Source organism: Canis lupus, chromosome 32 (genome assembly GCF_048164855.1).
Source record: "Canis lupus baileyi chromosome 32, mCanLup2.hap1, whole genome shotgun sequence".
NCBI classification, from domain to species: domain Eukaryota; kingdom Metazoa; phylum Chordata; class Mammalia; order Carnivora; family Canidae; genus Canis; species Canis lupus.
This window is the reverse complement of record NC_132869.1, coordinates 31,324,653-31,339,761: the sequence shown is the minus strand read 5'-3', so window position 1 is coordinate 31,339,761 and position 15,109 is coordinate 31,324,653. Positions and strand designations below refer to the sequence as shown.

Below are 15,109 nucleotides of genomic sequence, written 5' to 3'. Positions count from 1 at the left end.
TCATCAAAAGGAACAAAAAAGAGGGTGGCAAGAGATTCTCAGGTCCTCTGATGACTAACTAGTTCCATAGAATTTTCATACACCTACACAGATTATATAATTGGTTTCCAAGGCAGTTTCCAGGTTAGGCTATTACTGCTTCCCCAAACATTTCATCTCCTGATTCATCACATCTTTAGTCCTGTCCGCCTACCTGCTGCCATTTATCTATGTTACTCAGATCAGTAGCTCATAGTGATTCCACTATGAAAGGGGTTCCACTGCTTTCTGGTATGCCTCTTGCCAAGCCCCAGAGGTCTCTTCCTCATTGAGGTCAGGCAAGAGAGCATCACTCTGCCCATGGGGTATGTTTCTGCTTCTCCCCTTACAGCTGCTGGCTTTGGAGACTGCTCTGTACTACACATATGTGGATGACCCATCCCCTAGAGAAATGGTCAACAACTTCCGGCGGGTTCAGAAGTTTGATGAGAGGCAAGTGTACACCTCTTTCCGACAAGGTGAGAAGATGTGGTGTGTCGGGGGAGTGTGGTACCAAGACACCCATTCTATATGAAGTTGGGTGCCCTGTCCTTGGGTGCCCTGTCACGGATGCCCTTAGGAGGTGGTTTAAGAGTACTCTGGCTGCCAAGGAAACCAGGGTGTGTAAGAAACTACTGTGTGTGGGTTTACTGAGGTCTCCCTTCACTGCTCTTGACTTCCCTGAGCCTCTGTGGCTAGTGTTTGCTAGCCAGGGCCTCTTGGCATCTGGAGCAGAGCCTCATTAAATCTGGGAGTCTCCCACAGCTGGGGAAGAGAGGATGTTCTGAGACATCCTCTCTGGAGAACCACTCTTCTCTTAAGACAGACAGTAGGACTGTTCATGAGATCAAGCTCCTAACTTCTTACCCTAGGCTTTCTTGGCATCAAGGCCCATCTTCAGCCCTGCCAGGTGATTCACGGTACCATGAGCATCACCAACGTCCACAGAAGGTCCTCTGTAAGGCTTTAGAGTGGGCATAATGCACATCTGTAGCCACAGCAGCTCATGGTTAATATAGCAGGACCCATCAGGCAAGAAAGCCTCTGCATTCACTGCCCTTTTGTCTCATCTCCTTAAGCTTACTGAAGTACAGGCCCACAGGAGCTATACTGAATGACGCTTAAAGTTTGGTTTATTCCTAATGCTATGAAAGCTTAGTTCTTCCTTTTAAATCTGTAACTCCCCAGGAGGACATTTAACATCTTTATCTGTTCAATACCTGTGTCAATACTGTCGGAAGCTGGGGGTCCATGGAAACACGTGAGGGAGAACTCTTGGGGCCTACACCCTTCTTCAAACCTCCAAGTTCACCTTCTCACTGTAGATTCTTGAGCCACTCCCAATATGGGAATCGCAAGTGGTTAGAAGCAAGGTAGGTCTGTGGGAGTTCCACATGATCCCCTCTCATCACTTGTGGCTGAGCTGGGCCAGGTGATCATATCTAAAGATGACCCCGTTAACCCATGTGCTGGAGAATCAGATCTTCTTATCTCACCTGGTGTACTTTTGTGGTTGTCATCGTTCCTTTCTTATTGTGTGAGATTATAACTACCACTGACTAAGCCTAGTTACACACAGGAAGATTGTATTTCAAGGCCCTTGCCAGAAAGCTTTAGAAACATGCCCTTCTGGACTCTCCCATACGTATGGTTGGAATTATGTCCTTCTGTCAGTTACTGAATCAAGAACTGCCCAAGAATTTATCTTTTGTGCTCTCCTCTCCAAATACCACTGGTGAAGGTTATGTCCCTCTTTTTCCTCAATTTTCTGGTCTGAAAACTGCATCTGTGACCAATGACCCTTCCTAAACATTGAGAATGTATTTGATGATGACTGTCAACTTCTTTTCTAGGAAATGCCTCAAATGTACAGAATTATCCCTTTATGATCTCTTTTGGATATAACTTTCTCTTTTTCCTATTCTTCTGAATGAAGTATGTAGTACACAAGTATTAAAGGGAAAATACTTCAACTCTTCAATAAAATAAAAAACATAAAAACTCTACCTGGAGGCAAAGGGCTGGGCCCATGTAGATAAGGTAGTATTTTGTTTGTGATTCAAGGATAATAATCAGATCTCTTCTCTGGGCTGGTCTATACAAGTCACAAGGGATTATGGTATAAATATTCCCCCTATAGTCAGAAGACCTGGGTTCAAAGCCTGAATTTGTTTCCTCCTGGTTGTATGTTGTAAGCAAATCATGTCCCCTCTTTGGCCTTGGTTTCTTCAGCCACAGAATGTTAGGTTGGGCTAGGTGAGCTGACATCCTTTCAGTGCTAACATGTGATGTGATTCTAAGCAGACACTAACAACTGCCCATCCTCACTTTACGTTGCAGGGTCAGTGTTTGAGGACAGTTACAAAGGATCAGAAGAAACCATGCAGGAACTTGAGTGTGACTTCCCAAAGTAACCTCCACTTGTAACAATGGGCTGTGGCATTGGGAATAATTAGCCATCTTCTTAGACCGGCTCAGGTCTAAGTTGGTGCTCATGGAGTGGGTAATGGAGTCAGGCCTGTAGCAGAACGCTTCAGTAGACTCTCCTAGTCTAGCTGGGGAGCTTGAGGGGCCTCTCAGCAGAAGCCTGGAGACAGGATCAAAGCCCAAATGCAGCTTTGCCACTGTCTTTCCTGCATAGTTCACCCAGAACTGTTATTTCTAAGAGCCCAGGCTGGGCCTAGCTCTCCCCTTAGAGTCAGAAACCATGGCAGTCCAAGGCAAACCTGTTCATTTGGAGGCTGATTATAGAAACTTGGCCAGAATTGTCCCTTCTCGCTCACTTCTGGGAGATGCAGGGAGATAATGGGGCTGCTTCCCAAGGAGCAGTGGGGAGGGCGGCCCCAAAAGAGTGAAGCCCCAAATCTCATCCCTCAGGGGCACCTGCATTCATGAGGTCCCTCTAACACCAACCTGAAGGGGCCTCAGACTGTAACAGGCCGTTTCAGGGTGAGCCTGTTTGTCAGTGTGAACCTTAAACAATTCAGACTCAATTATTTGTACATTCTTCCATTGAGGCAGGCTTGTAATTAGGGTCTGATTTATTCAGGGTTTTCTCTGGAAGTTAATAGGAACTATCGACTTGGAGTATTTTGCCAGGAGAAAAGTAATGTTAAGGAAATCCTCTAGGAGAGAAAGTGCAAGGATTTTGAGGGTAGGCTCTGAGGTTTAGCCAAATTGGAATAATTGGGACTCAATCATTTAACTTGAGCATGCTTTTTCCTCAACTGTGCTTAGAAAAGGAATAAAGAACTTGGTTTCTGTCCTTAAGAGGTACCAACCTGTCCTTCAGCCACCAGAAAGAATAAAATCTTGCCACTTGCGATGATATGGATGGAACTAGAGGGTATTTTGCTAAGAGAAATGTCAGTCAGAGAAAGACAAATACCATATGATTTCACTCCTATATGGAATTTAACAAACTAAACAGATGAACATAGGGGAAGGGAAAGAAAAATAAAATAAGATAAAAACAGAGAGGGAGGCAAACTATAAGAGATTCTTAACTATAGGGAACAAACAGCTGGAGAAGAGGTAGGTGGGTGATAGGGTAATTGGATGACGGGCATTAAGGAGGGCATGTGATATAATGAGCACTGAGTGTTATATGCAACTGATGAATCATTAAATTCTACTCCTGAAAAAAAAAATTCTACCCCTAAAACTAATAATACATTCACTATATGTTAACTAAATTGAATTTAAAAAAAACTTTAAAAAATAATAAAATGCTGAAAAAAAGAAAAAGAAGTAGCAGTCTGTCCTTAAAGACAGACTTAGGTAGTCTAACTATGATTTAGCCCTAGGACAAGGTTTCTCAATCTTAGTGTTATTGACATTTTGGGCTGGATAATACTTACTGGGGGCTGTCCTCTGCACTGTAGCACTTGCAGCATCCCTAGCCTCTCCCCACTAGAAGCCCGTAATATCCTTCCAGTTCTGATTGCCAAAAAATGTCTCCAGACATTTCCAAATGTCTCCAAGGCCGGAGAGGCAGGGTTGAGGACCAGGAATTGCACAAAGACTCTGTCTAGGGTCAGACTGATTTTTTTTTTCATTCATATCTCAGGATTCTGGAGTTTTCAAATGCCCTGGTCTTTATTCTATTACAGCATATTTTCTTTTTAAATTTAACTTGAAAAAAAATTTTTTATTTACTTATTTGAGAGAGAGAGTGTGTGTGCAAATGGGAGAGGAGCAGGAGGAGAGGGACAAGCAGACTCCACACTGAGCATGGAGCCTGACATGGGGCTCAATTCCAAGACCCTGAGATCATGACCTGAGCCAAAATTAAGAGTCAGGATGCCAAACAGACTGAGCTGCCCAGGTACCCCAACAATGTGATATTTTCAGTCTGGTGATGGTTACTCCTGAAACCAAAAGGTTGTTGGGTTACTAAGGTAGAACAACCAAATTCAAGAAACCATTCTATCTTTTTAGAATTTGAATATATCTTCTTTTTAAATAACTGGGTACATCCAAGGCTAGGAGAAGTGGATGAGAGAGAACTATCCACTCTAAAGAGAAGTATACAAACCACTTTATCAGGGGTCCAGATGCCTCTGAGGCAGCAACTTGCTTCAGAATCTCATTTTTCTCCTTGCTTTTGTACCCTTTTTTTCTCATGTGTGTTGGGTTTCTTGGGTTTCTTGTTGCCTTTCTCCACTCTTTGTGGAGAGGTGAAATAAACACGAGGCACCTTTTTTTTTAGCTCTTAGAAAGTGCCTCTTCCAAGTGGCACAAATAGAAGACTTGAGCTGAAGAGAGGAGATAAGATTCATTGTCCTCAAAGAGGGATCCCAGAGAGGAGAACGCACCCTGTGAGCAGCCCACACTCACAGAAGTCAGATGCCCTCTGTGAGGAAGGAGAAAGATGGCAGAGGAATATTTGCAGTCCAGGGGCCTCATTCTTGGTTTCTTCAACATGACCTCTTCCTAGCTAAACATACCAGCACTGGGTCCTGATGCTGATGGGTAATAAAGGAAGAGCCTATCAGACCGAAATGTTAACCTTATCTAGCCCTGTTTTTAATATGCCAGGGCAAGGACATTTTTAGGGACAATGAGAAGCCAAATTTTTAGGGACAATGGGAAGCCAAAGAGTTTCTATAATCATGTCTGTAGTGGGCTTGCTCTGAGCAACTGCATGTCACCCACCGCAGAGCCTGGAGCCAGCTGACGTATACCTAGACAAGAGCGCTAGACAGTAGAGGGTTTGGGCTTTCACCCCTGGTACGTATGTGGAGTAGCGCAATTAGAAGCTGCTTGACCCTGAGAGACCTGGGCAGTTTTATAAAACCTTTAAAAAAGAGGGAAAAAAAATCTTACAAAGCTAAGATGGCTAATTATCTACTTTTTGAGACCAGAATGTATGCTTTGTTGTTACTGACCTTGTGTTTCTAAAAGTTCCTATTTTTAAATAAAATCTCTTAGATGGAAAGTATCATCAAGTCTACGAAGGTATCCAAATAAAAGACCAGAAGAGTTCCCACCTTCAAATGCTCCTGGGTAAAGGGGGCTGAATAGTTGGGAGTAATTGTCAAATGTGCTAAGAAGTCCCTAGTCCCTTGATCTAGGGCAATTTAATATGCCACATGTCTCCAGAGCACACCCCAAGTCAGGCACGATGGGGAACAGAAAACCCCAGTGTGGATATTCTCTTGCTCCTAACAGCAAGCCTCTGGCACAGAGCAGACCAGGTGGAAAGTCAGAAAGCTGGGCCCACCCTTGGTGAGGTGGCCCTAGCTGTCTTTCCAGCATTTCTCCCCCTGGCACCCATCCACACCCTGCAGGGCCTCCCTTAGCATGGCACTGCTTGGAGGTGTGCACATTATTAACTTCGGCACACACGATTCCCTTTGCCTGGGATGGCCCTCACTTCTCTCACCTGAAAAACCCTTTCAAAACTCAACTCTAATCCTATGATCCCAGAAATCTTCCCCGTTCCCCAGAAGGTGACTTGTAGTTTCCTTCAGTGCAGCTAGAACAGCCCATCAATCTCTGTTACTGTTCTTAGCATACCACAGGGGGATGGCTTACAGCCATACAGAAACAGGGAATCAGCAAGTCTAGATTATGCCCCCCACACTCCAAGCCCCCTAGGGACACGGACGACTGGCACCTTACCTTTGTGGCAGGCACTGTGCCAGGTGCTCACTACCAAAGAGTATAACTGACCATCTCCCTACCCCTCCCCTCTTCAGGGTCCCCTCTGCAGAACGATTTTAGGTTTAGTTTCCAGTCTTATGTTGCTTTGTTTTCAGTTTGCCAGCAGCATTCACATCAATCCATTTGTTTAAGAAACATTAAAGATCAGAATTTGGCTTTCAAGTTTCGAAGTCTTGGGGGAGAGAGTAGCCTAGAGCTGTTGTCGTCAGGCTTTTTCTATTGCTCCGGCCTGAAAGGAATAAAAGGCTCCAGTCCCACCACCTACCATTCCCTCAGCCACAGACAGCCTGAGCCTGGCCTTTGAAGGGAGCTGAGAGTACTAAGTATTAGTACTAAGCTCAGTAACCCAAGCCTACTGCTCCAGAATCTGGGCCCCTCAGAGCAATGGGGCTCTCTGTCCTGGGCCTGCAGTCCTGCCACTGGAAGGCAAAGCCCCCAATCCCTATCATGGCTGTAGCAATCCAGCTCCCTCATGTAACCTGGTGGTAGCTTTTCCCCTGATTTATTTGTAGAAATTATTTCTTTTTTGGGTTGCTTGGTATCAATAAGAAAAGCTCCCCAGTTAAGTATGTTCTCCAAAGATAGTTGTGTTCTGTGGCCACTGAGGGCAGCTTCCTTGCTTTTCTTACCAAAGCCTCATCCAAAGAAGGGACTAGCATCTCTGTTATTTCAGTCCAGGACTTGTAGTAAGCATAATAATAAGAGCTTTTATCATCCAAAAGGGGATTTTATGTATTTAAATGATCAAATCCTTGCTAAACCAAAACTTCTCATCTCTTTTAATTAATGCTGGAGGCAGCTAAAGGCATGTATACACACACATGCATAAGACATGTACATATGTACAGACAGACACAGGTACGACTATGTAAGACGTCACCGAAGCAGCCCGTACTTTAATATTTTGAAAGGAAAAGGGTTGTATTCTGTTTGAATAAACAGACCTGCAAGCAGACCCAAAAAATGCTAGAGGTGTTCCTGGAACTGCAAGCTGTGTAAATGGGGTGCTTGTTCCTTCCGCTGGGCTTTCCTGCGTGTGCATTTGAGGCTTCAGTAGACCTCGAAGGCAGCTAAGCGCATCCCTCGGCCCTGCAAGGTAGCCGCGGACGCTGCAGCTCCTGAGGCAGCCTGGACTGTAGCAATGTCCTGGGGCCAGCAGCTCGTCTGTCTGTCTGTCTTCTCCGGGGATCTGTACCTCCCGGGAGAGGCATGTGCGCATCAAGGTCCGCACCTGTGATTTCCTTCTCTCCTGGCTCCCCCTGACCCGAACCAGAGCACTTTATGGACAGCAGGTAGCTCTCCCCCTCTGTGGGGCCTGCACCCTCTTAGCAAGCGGCTCAGAAGCCGCTTCCCTGTGTTCTCGCGGGTGGCTCTTGGGGGCCCTCTCTGCCGACCAGCCTGTCTCTGTGTCTCCTGTCTCGATCTTCAGTGGGAACTGCCCGTCTTACCTGCTGTTTAGAAACAAGCCATTTCTTTGTTTAATCTGTAAATGAGTTTCTCTGGCTGTGCCCCTCCTTCCATCATCTGTGTCCCCGGTTCTCCACGACATCCCGGAGGCTCTGCTGTCATGCAGGCTATGGCTTCTCTCTCTGGGCTCTACTTCTCCAGTTGCCCCAACACCTACCCCTGTGCCCCCCAAAGTCTTACTGACTTTCCCTCTTCTGTGAGGTAGCGGAATGGGACCCAAGCCCTGTGGGCTCCTTCCCTCTCTACAGGGAAGTCCTGCCTCCTTGATGGCTGGTGCCGTCTCAGCAGGCAGGGAGCAGAGTCCCAACATCCTCCCTCCCTGGGCTTCCTTAGGGGTAGAATTTTCATGAGGGGACACCCTTCCTGCCACTCCTCTTTCATAGTGGCCTAAGCTCTTAGCTTGCCCGGTCAGGCTACTTTGTTTTTGCTGCATCAGAGTCTTGGCTGACAGTCACCTGTCCCAGGCTCTGGGGCTTTCCTTGTCTCAGTGGCCGCTTGCTCATTTCATTATTCCCACGGAAAGGCAATGTAGGCCCTCACTAGGAGCCAGGAATCTGGTTAGAGCCCTGGATTAAATAAGGCTTTGTTTATAGGACCTAATACAGCCAAGGGCAGCCAGATTTCCCTCCAGGTAAGCCACCAACCTGGGCCATGGGCTCTTGGGAAAAGTCTCATCCCTGGGGGCCTTGCTTCTGTAGACTTGGCTCTGCTCCCTAAGCTCCCTGGGGGCTCCTCATCCAAACTGCAATAGGGTTACTCAGCTGTCTGGGGGCCTGTGTGTCTCTCAGAATGTTTGAGGTGACTGTGAAAGTGATGACTTTAGAAACCGTCCAGTTTGGATGGCTTAGCCAGGTGGTTAGGCTTACTAGTGGTCTTATGTGGAAAGAACTGGCTCGGTACCACAAGCATCTGGAGCTTCAGGAACAAAGAACAACAGTATATTTCATCAAAAGGCTTGGAAAAGTAACCATGACTAGTTGGGAGTTTCGGGTTGTTGTTTTTAAGATCTTAGAAGCCTTGGTTGCCTCTAGGTACCTTAAAAAAAAAAAAAAAAGCCCCAATACCAAATTACAGTGTGTAGAGGCCACAGGCTGTGCAGAGAACACAGCACATGCTATACAGACACCGACACTCTCCCCAGGGGAGACTCATAGCCTGAGTTATGAGCCACAGACTGGTCCTTGTGTTCAGGTTTTAAGAAGAGGCCTGGGGCAGGGAATGAGGCCATGAGAGCCACTCTCTGCCACTTGGGAGGGCATGGGCTACTGACGGTGGCCAGCAAGAGCCAGACAACAGCCAGCCTGTACTTTGTGGACAGCTCCTCCCCATAGCTGCTCTGCTTATCCTTCCAACAGCTTGGGGCCACCTGGGGAAGCCAGACCAGAGACTCCTAGGGGCCAGCCTCAGACCGGGGAGGCTGCATGCTCAATAGGAGATTGTAGAAGAGGACAGTAGGGAAAGGACACAGGGCTGATGGCTCCAGAGGAATCCACTAGACTCTGGTCACACACAGGAAAAGGGTGTGAGCAAACCTCATCCTGCAGTCTTAGGTCTGGCTCCTCAGGGTGTCAAATGCTCCCAGATGTAAGTCCCTGGCCCTCTGCTGGCATCTCATAACTGGCCAGGGCTCTCCCAGGGTCTGAGTCATCATGGTGGGCTCAGCACAGGCTCTCCTGAGTGTCAGGCTGGGTGGCCACTATCTGCACAATTCTGGCTTCCAATGTGAACTGGAACAAGCACCCACACTACACACACATATGTGCTAGAGGTTTCTACTGAGGTCAGAAAACCACCAGACAAGATGGTATGTATAACAGAGACTTTCTGTAGATGGAGGACCTGATTGGGAGAATGGGGAGGAGTTCTAAGAAGCTGGAAGAAGCATGCTGGGGTAACCCAGGGGGATTTCATGACTGGGCTCTTCTGTCTTACTCAAGAAAGATGGGTTCACCCATGACCCTACCCCAAGGAGGTCCCTAGGGGGCTATGAGAGTTTTACCTCAGATAGTGGGCACTATGTCAGCCCCACTGAGGACTCCTAACTCACCCCAATAGTAACTTCCTGAGAGAAGCCACAATCTCCCATAGCAAAGAAGGGAGGCTAGTATCGGGAGAGGTTTCCCCAGTTTGCCCAGTGGGACCAAAGCAAAAACAACCAAATCATGACAACGAGACTGGATGGGGATGGAGCAGAAGTCTAATGACAGGCTTCAGACTAAGCCCTGCCAGCCCCAAACAGCTAGAACCTGACAGATTCCTTACCAATGAAGAAGGGTAGGTATCTGAGAAGCAGATAATAGCCTGCCCAAGTGGACTCTGATCCTTACCCTTCCTCATCTTCCACTTTAGCCATGTTGTACTAAAAACTGAAGTCTTGCCCTAGCTAAGAGACTGCTGTGATAAAGGAGAACTGGAGAGGGAGACAGTGTGAATTCCCGAGGTGCACAATTGCCTCTAAACCATCAGGCACCTGAGTCAAGAGTGAATACTCCCAGAAAGTCTGCATTAGCCCTGTACTTGCAGCCAAACAAAAGGTAGGGCTTGGCCCAACACACTAGTCAAATCTGCCATAGTTTGACGTGGTTAATTTTCAACCTTTTCCTCTCCCCTTTGAAGTGCAAGACCTAACGTACGCAGGACTGAGTCTGGGTATGTGGCCTGCTGGCCTTGCATGCTGCAGCTGGGTGATTGCTGTGATTCTTGGTGCGATCTGGGCCCGTGATTACTTCCAAGCCCATTTTCCCCTGCTTCTCTGTGCTGTCGCTCTAGCTCCTGGTCCTCTCCTTGCTGTGGGTCCTACCTTCAGGTCACTCTATGATTCAAAGTGAAATGCCAATCAAATGCTTCTGTAATGAAAGACCTAATCACTCTACAGCATGCGTACATTCAGTGAGCCTGACCAAGACCTTCTGTTGGCCATGCTGGGAAGCTGTTGCCTAAGAACAGACCTCAGTCCAGTGCGGGGGCTGGGTGATTAGCTCAGTGATCTAAGCAAAGGGCTCCTGGTTGTTTTGGAATGTTTAGGACTGTGCAATGGAGCATGGGAGCTAAGTCAATAGAGGCTTCCCAGTGGGCCTTAAATCCAGCAAGCCAAGATAGAGCACATTCTTATTCTGTAGCCCAGAGCTGCTCCAAGTATGGTTCATGAACCATGTACATTAACCTCAGCTAGAGCTGTTTGTAAAAATGCAGATTCCTGGGCCCCACTCCATACTGAATCTCTCTCTGATGCTCGGGCTCAAAAACAGTCTATATCCTAAACAAGTTCTTCAGATGATCCTGGTGCAACTCTGCGAACCTTGGCTGGAGAATCACTACAGTTTGCAAATGGCCCCCTCTAAGTAATCTGGCCAGTTCTACTAAGCCAAAGACCAGAACCTGAGAACAGAAATGGGGAAATTATAGCTTTCTATGGCAGATTACACTGCTGTCACTTGACTTCACATCCATGTGCCATGGGATGAGATGCAGGGGAAGGAGGGAATGTAATGCATGTTCACTGCCTCTTGACCAGGCATCATCCTCTCCGTGGTCCTGGCTGGCGTTCTTGGCATCTGTGTTGTCCTGGCAGTGTCCATTTGGCTTTTCAAAAGAAAGAAGAGGTAAGCTGGTTTTAGTTCAGAATGAGAGTTAAGTAGCTTATTTGTCCATGAGGCTTGATCTGTCTGGGAAGGTGGTCTGCAGAATGAAGAGCCCCCGTCATCTGTACCGACACTTATCCTAGGAGTGCTGTTTCTCAAACACCGTTGCCCCCAGTCTCCTCTGCATGAGACACTGGATCATTATACTCAGAGGTGGAAGTGTGTCTGCCGGCCCTACTGCCGTGGCTTACACCTTAAGACAAGTCTCTTGATTTGGGGGAATGGGCATTTGCCTAAACACAAGCAGTAAGGCTGTCTTCTTTCTAACATATTTACATCTGGGTTTTTTGCTTTGTTTGTTTCTGAATCCAAAAAGAGGAATGAAGGAAAACTTGACCAATAACTCACATTAGCTATTAATGCCCTTTGCTAATGTTTTTATTGTCATGTTTGATTTTTCTAAAACCAAATTTATTTTTTTCTGGTATATAAAAAAATAATTTTCCAGGAATATTGTGGAATCAAAGGTTGGAAGTTGGGGTTGTAAGGAGATCTTGTTTAAAATGGAAGTCTAGTACTATCAGCTGTTATAAGAAAACAGTTGGAAAATGACGAAGTTCCTTCTTGGTTAGTGCTTTATTTGGGGGGCATTCCTCGTAAGATCAACAGAACAGGGGAAAAGTCCCCATGAGAGGAATCTGACCACTAAAATTCATCCCATTCCATAGTTGAATTAGGCTGCTCTCTGTTTGCCTCTTCTTTTTAACTGAGACTCATGTGTTCTTCTTGTTCCAGTAGCAAAAAAGGTGACAACAAAGGAGTCATTTACAAGCCAGCCATCAAGAAGGAGACTGAAGCCCATGCCTGAGGCCTCAGAACTCCCAGGCACATCCAAGCAAGAACTTTGCTTTGCACACTACACACTGTGGCTCCCTAGACATTTGAAATACCTGAGGGTTGCCTGAAGGTCAACCCACAAATGCTCCAGACCCATGCAGGACCTCTAGGTGGATACCCTGCCATCCTGATGCCACAGTCACTGCCAGGATAATGTGTGGATGGGAAGAACTCACCAATGAGGCAGGAACTCTAAGCTGTCTGCTTCATCTGTGTGAGACCATTAAGTTGTCTGGATTCTAGGGGCACAAATTCAAGTCATCCACTGGGGGCTGTTACAGGTCAGAAAACATTTTCATCCAGGGATTCGCTTTAGTGTGGTTCAAGGATCCTGGAAATTCTGCTTCTTGTCCAACAAGCTTTCAGACCAGAACGTGCACTCTCTGTTTAGGTTTTACCTTTGAGGCTCAGTTTCTTTCCTCAGGGAAGGGGTTGTTGTCTTCCTCTGAGTTCATTCTGCTATGACAAAACTTTTGGTCTGATCTTACAACTGGGAGGAAGAATGATTCAGAAAGGGTCAAGGTGTAAGAGACCTAAAGAAAACAAAAGACAGTCTTTGAAACACAGTAGAGGCGTCTCCCAAGTCCTGTCCTTTAGATCAAATGCACTGAATGGACCTGAGAGGGAGAGAAGAAGACACAGAAGGGCTGGAGGAAATCACTCTGAAGTCAGAACTGGAGTCAGAAGTGTGAGGACAGAATATTAAACCCAAAGCCAACCTCCTGTCATGGGGCAGTTATGCTTTGTACTTCACAGACTTTATAATTAGGCTATTCCTTGAAAAGCATTGTTGTTTTCTCTCTCCTAGAGTAGACATGACTTCTGAGATGACCCAAACTGCGTTTGAACCTAGAGGAAATAGGCAGAAGCAAAATGACCGAAGAGCTTGGTCTCTTGCCCAAAGTTCATGTCTGACACTTCTGTGGGATCCCTCCTGCCAATCTGGAAATGGGATTACCTACTTCCCTGACCTTGAGGATGTTCAGGCATGGCTTGGTTATAATCTATTTTCAAGCTATGGAAGCAGGAAGCTATCTGTGCAGGGTGAGGGCATCCTGGTATTTAGGGAGCAATAATAATGGAATGTTAACAAAAATTTTTCATGGTTTTCCACCCAAGTCACAGTTTCTGAGAAGACTTAACCCTTTCATGGGTGTAAAAGCCCCATGGAGGCCAGTTAGTTCCATGATTGGGAAGGGGCCTCCACCACTGACCTCATCCCGCACCTTGCAGTTCACGGAGAACTTCCTGATTCCTCATCTCATTTGGACAGCATGGAATATCCCATCAAAGCATGGTTTCTTTATAGCATATTTTTCCTTCTACTCCTCCCTTTGACTCTGAGAAGTCTTCCCCCTTCTCTACCATCAAGACTTTTTGTAGAGATGGCAAGCCCCATGGCTTTGTGGCTATAGTTTGCTCAACAGAGTTACAAAAGACCTAATGAACACTCAGATGTGTGTACACAAAATCTCTGACAGCCCTGGAGCCTGGGGTGACATTCCTAGCCTAGCCATTAGCATGCCTGATGCTGATCAAACGACAACAGGGACAACCCTCATGACAGAGCAACGTGAATAAGGTGATGCTTCCTTGGCCTTGGCCCAAAGTTTCCAATCAGAAGCCAACCTAAATCACTCCAGAGCCCTGGGACTGTCCACCTTTTATGGACAAATTTTGCAAGAGAACAATGAGATCATTGTACCTGGCACAGCAGCCGTTCATAAAAAGTGAGATTTACTGGGCCATGAAAACAGTGGCATTTCTCCTACCCTGTGGCTGAGATAACGCAAAGCTAGGGAGGCAAGCAGAAGACCAACAATCAACAGTCAACTTCCTTGCTAATCGGTATTGGACTCCTGAGGACCCTGCTTTGGAATAGGAAGCCTCTGGTCAGGTTCTCATTCATTCCACTGACACAGCTGCCACTAAAGGAAATCAGCACTGTGGCACATGTGTACCCCCCGGAGGGCCTGGGTGCTGTGCTGGGTGCACAAGTAGAGATCACAAAAACAAGGCCCAGGTGGGGAAAGGACACAGGAAAGGCCCTGGCTTCTTTGCTTCTCACTAATGGGAGAGAGCTTGAGTCTCTTTCTTCTGTTTCTTTAGTATCATCTGGTACAAATAGTAAAAACTTATACCTGTTTCCTTAATAGACACTCTAGAATTTTGTTGCATTGGCTATTAATCCCATTTCAAATTCAGATTTTAAATTCTTCTCCCCTTCACTAAACTCTCTGGAGGCCTCCTGAGCACCACTGGGAAGCACCGGGATCTGCAGCACCCCTCTGTCCCTGTGCCTCGGAGGGACCATAGGCCACTGTGACGATGGTCTGCTTAGCACTTCTGTATTTATTATAAGAATGATTGTAATGAAGACATAAACTATAAATATGAGAAATTATAAATAAAATGTTTTTCACATCAGACTGAATTTTTGGAAAGGTTAAAACTTTACTGTTGGCAAAGCACTTTGTAGTTCCCAGTCTATGGTGACAGGTAACTGATCAGAACAAATGTCACTTGGCTATAGTGTTTTACACCTGGCTCAAGGGGATCCCTGGGTGGCTCAGTGGTTTAGTGCCTCCCTTCAGCCCAGGGTGTGATCCTGGAGACCGGGGATCAAGTCCCACACTGGGCTCCCTGCATGGAGCCTGCTTCTCCCTCTGCCTCTCTGCCTCCTTCTCTCTGTCTCTCATGAATAAATAAATAAAATTTTTTAAAAAATAACCTGGCTCCAAAGGAAAACGCACTGGTGTACTTAATCATTTTACTGAGGATGGAGGCCTGTGATGTGTGTGGCCCTGGGATCACACAGTGGAGCTGAGAAGTCCAGAATAATCAGGCAAAGGCTCAGAGAGAAGATGTTATCTAAGCTGGGCCTTAAAAAATAAGTCAAATTTGAACAGAAGGATGGAAAGAGGGAGGCATTCCCAATCAAAGTGACATGAATATAGAGAATGGGTCTTATGCCTCTT

General features: G+C 46.4%; 1 protein-coding gene across 1 annotated transcript in view; it reads left to right on the top strand.

Annotated features, from left to right (window-relative positions):
• The window catches only part of CA12 (carbonic anhydrase 12), a 53,419-nt gene extending 38,861 nt beyond the window's left edge, over positions 1-14,558 (top strand). Inside the window, exons 8-11 of the mRNA XM_072809019.1 lie at positions 371-497; positions 10,270-10,302; positions 11,168-11,255; positions 12,030-14,558. Of these exons, the coding sequence (XP_072665120.1) occupies positions 371-497; positions 10,270-10,302; positions 11,168-11,255; positions 12,030-12,102 (321 nt within the window). The 3' untranslated portion in view covers positions 12,103-14,558. The remainder of the gene's footprint in view (positions 1-370; positions 498-10,269; positions 10,303-11,167; positions 11,256-12,029) is intronic.
• Positions 14,559-15,109: the final 551 nt, after the last annotated feature.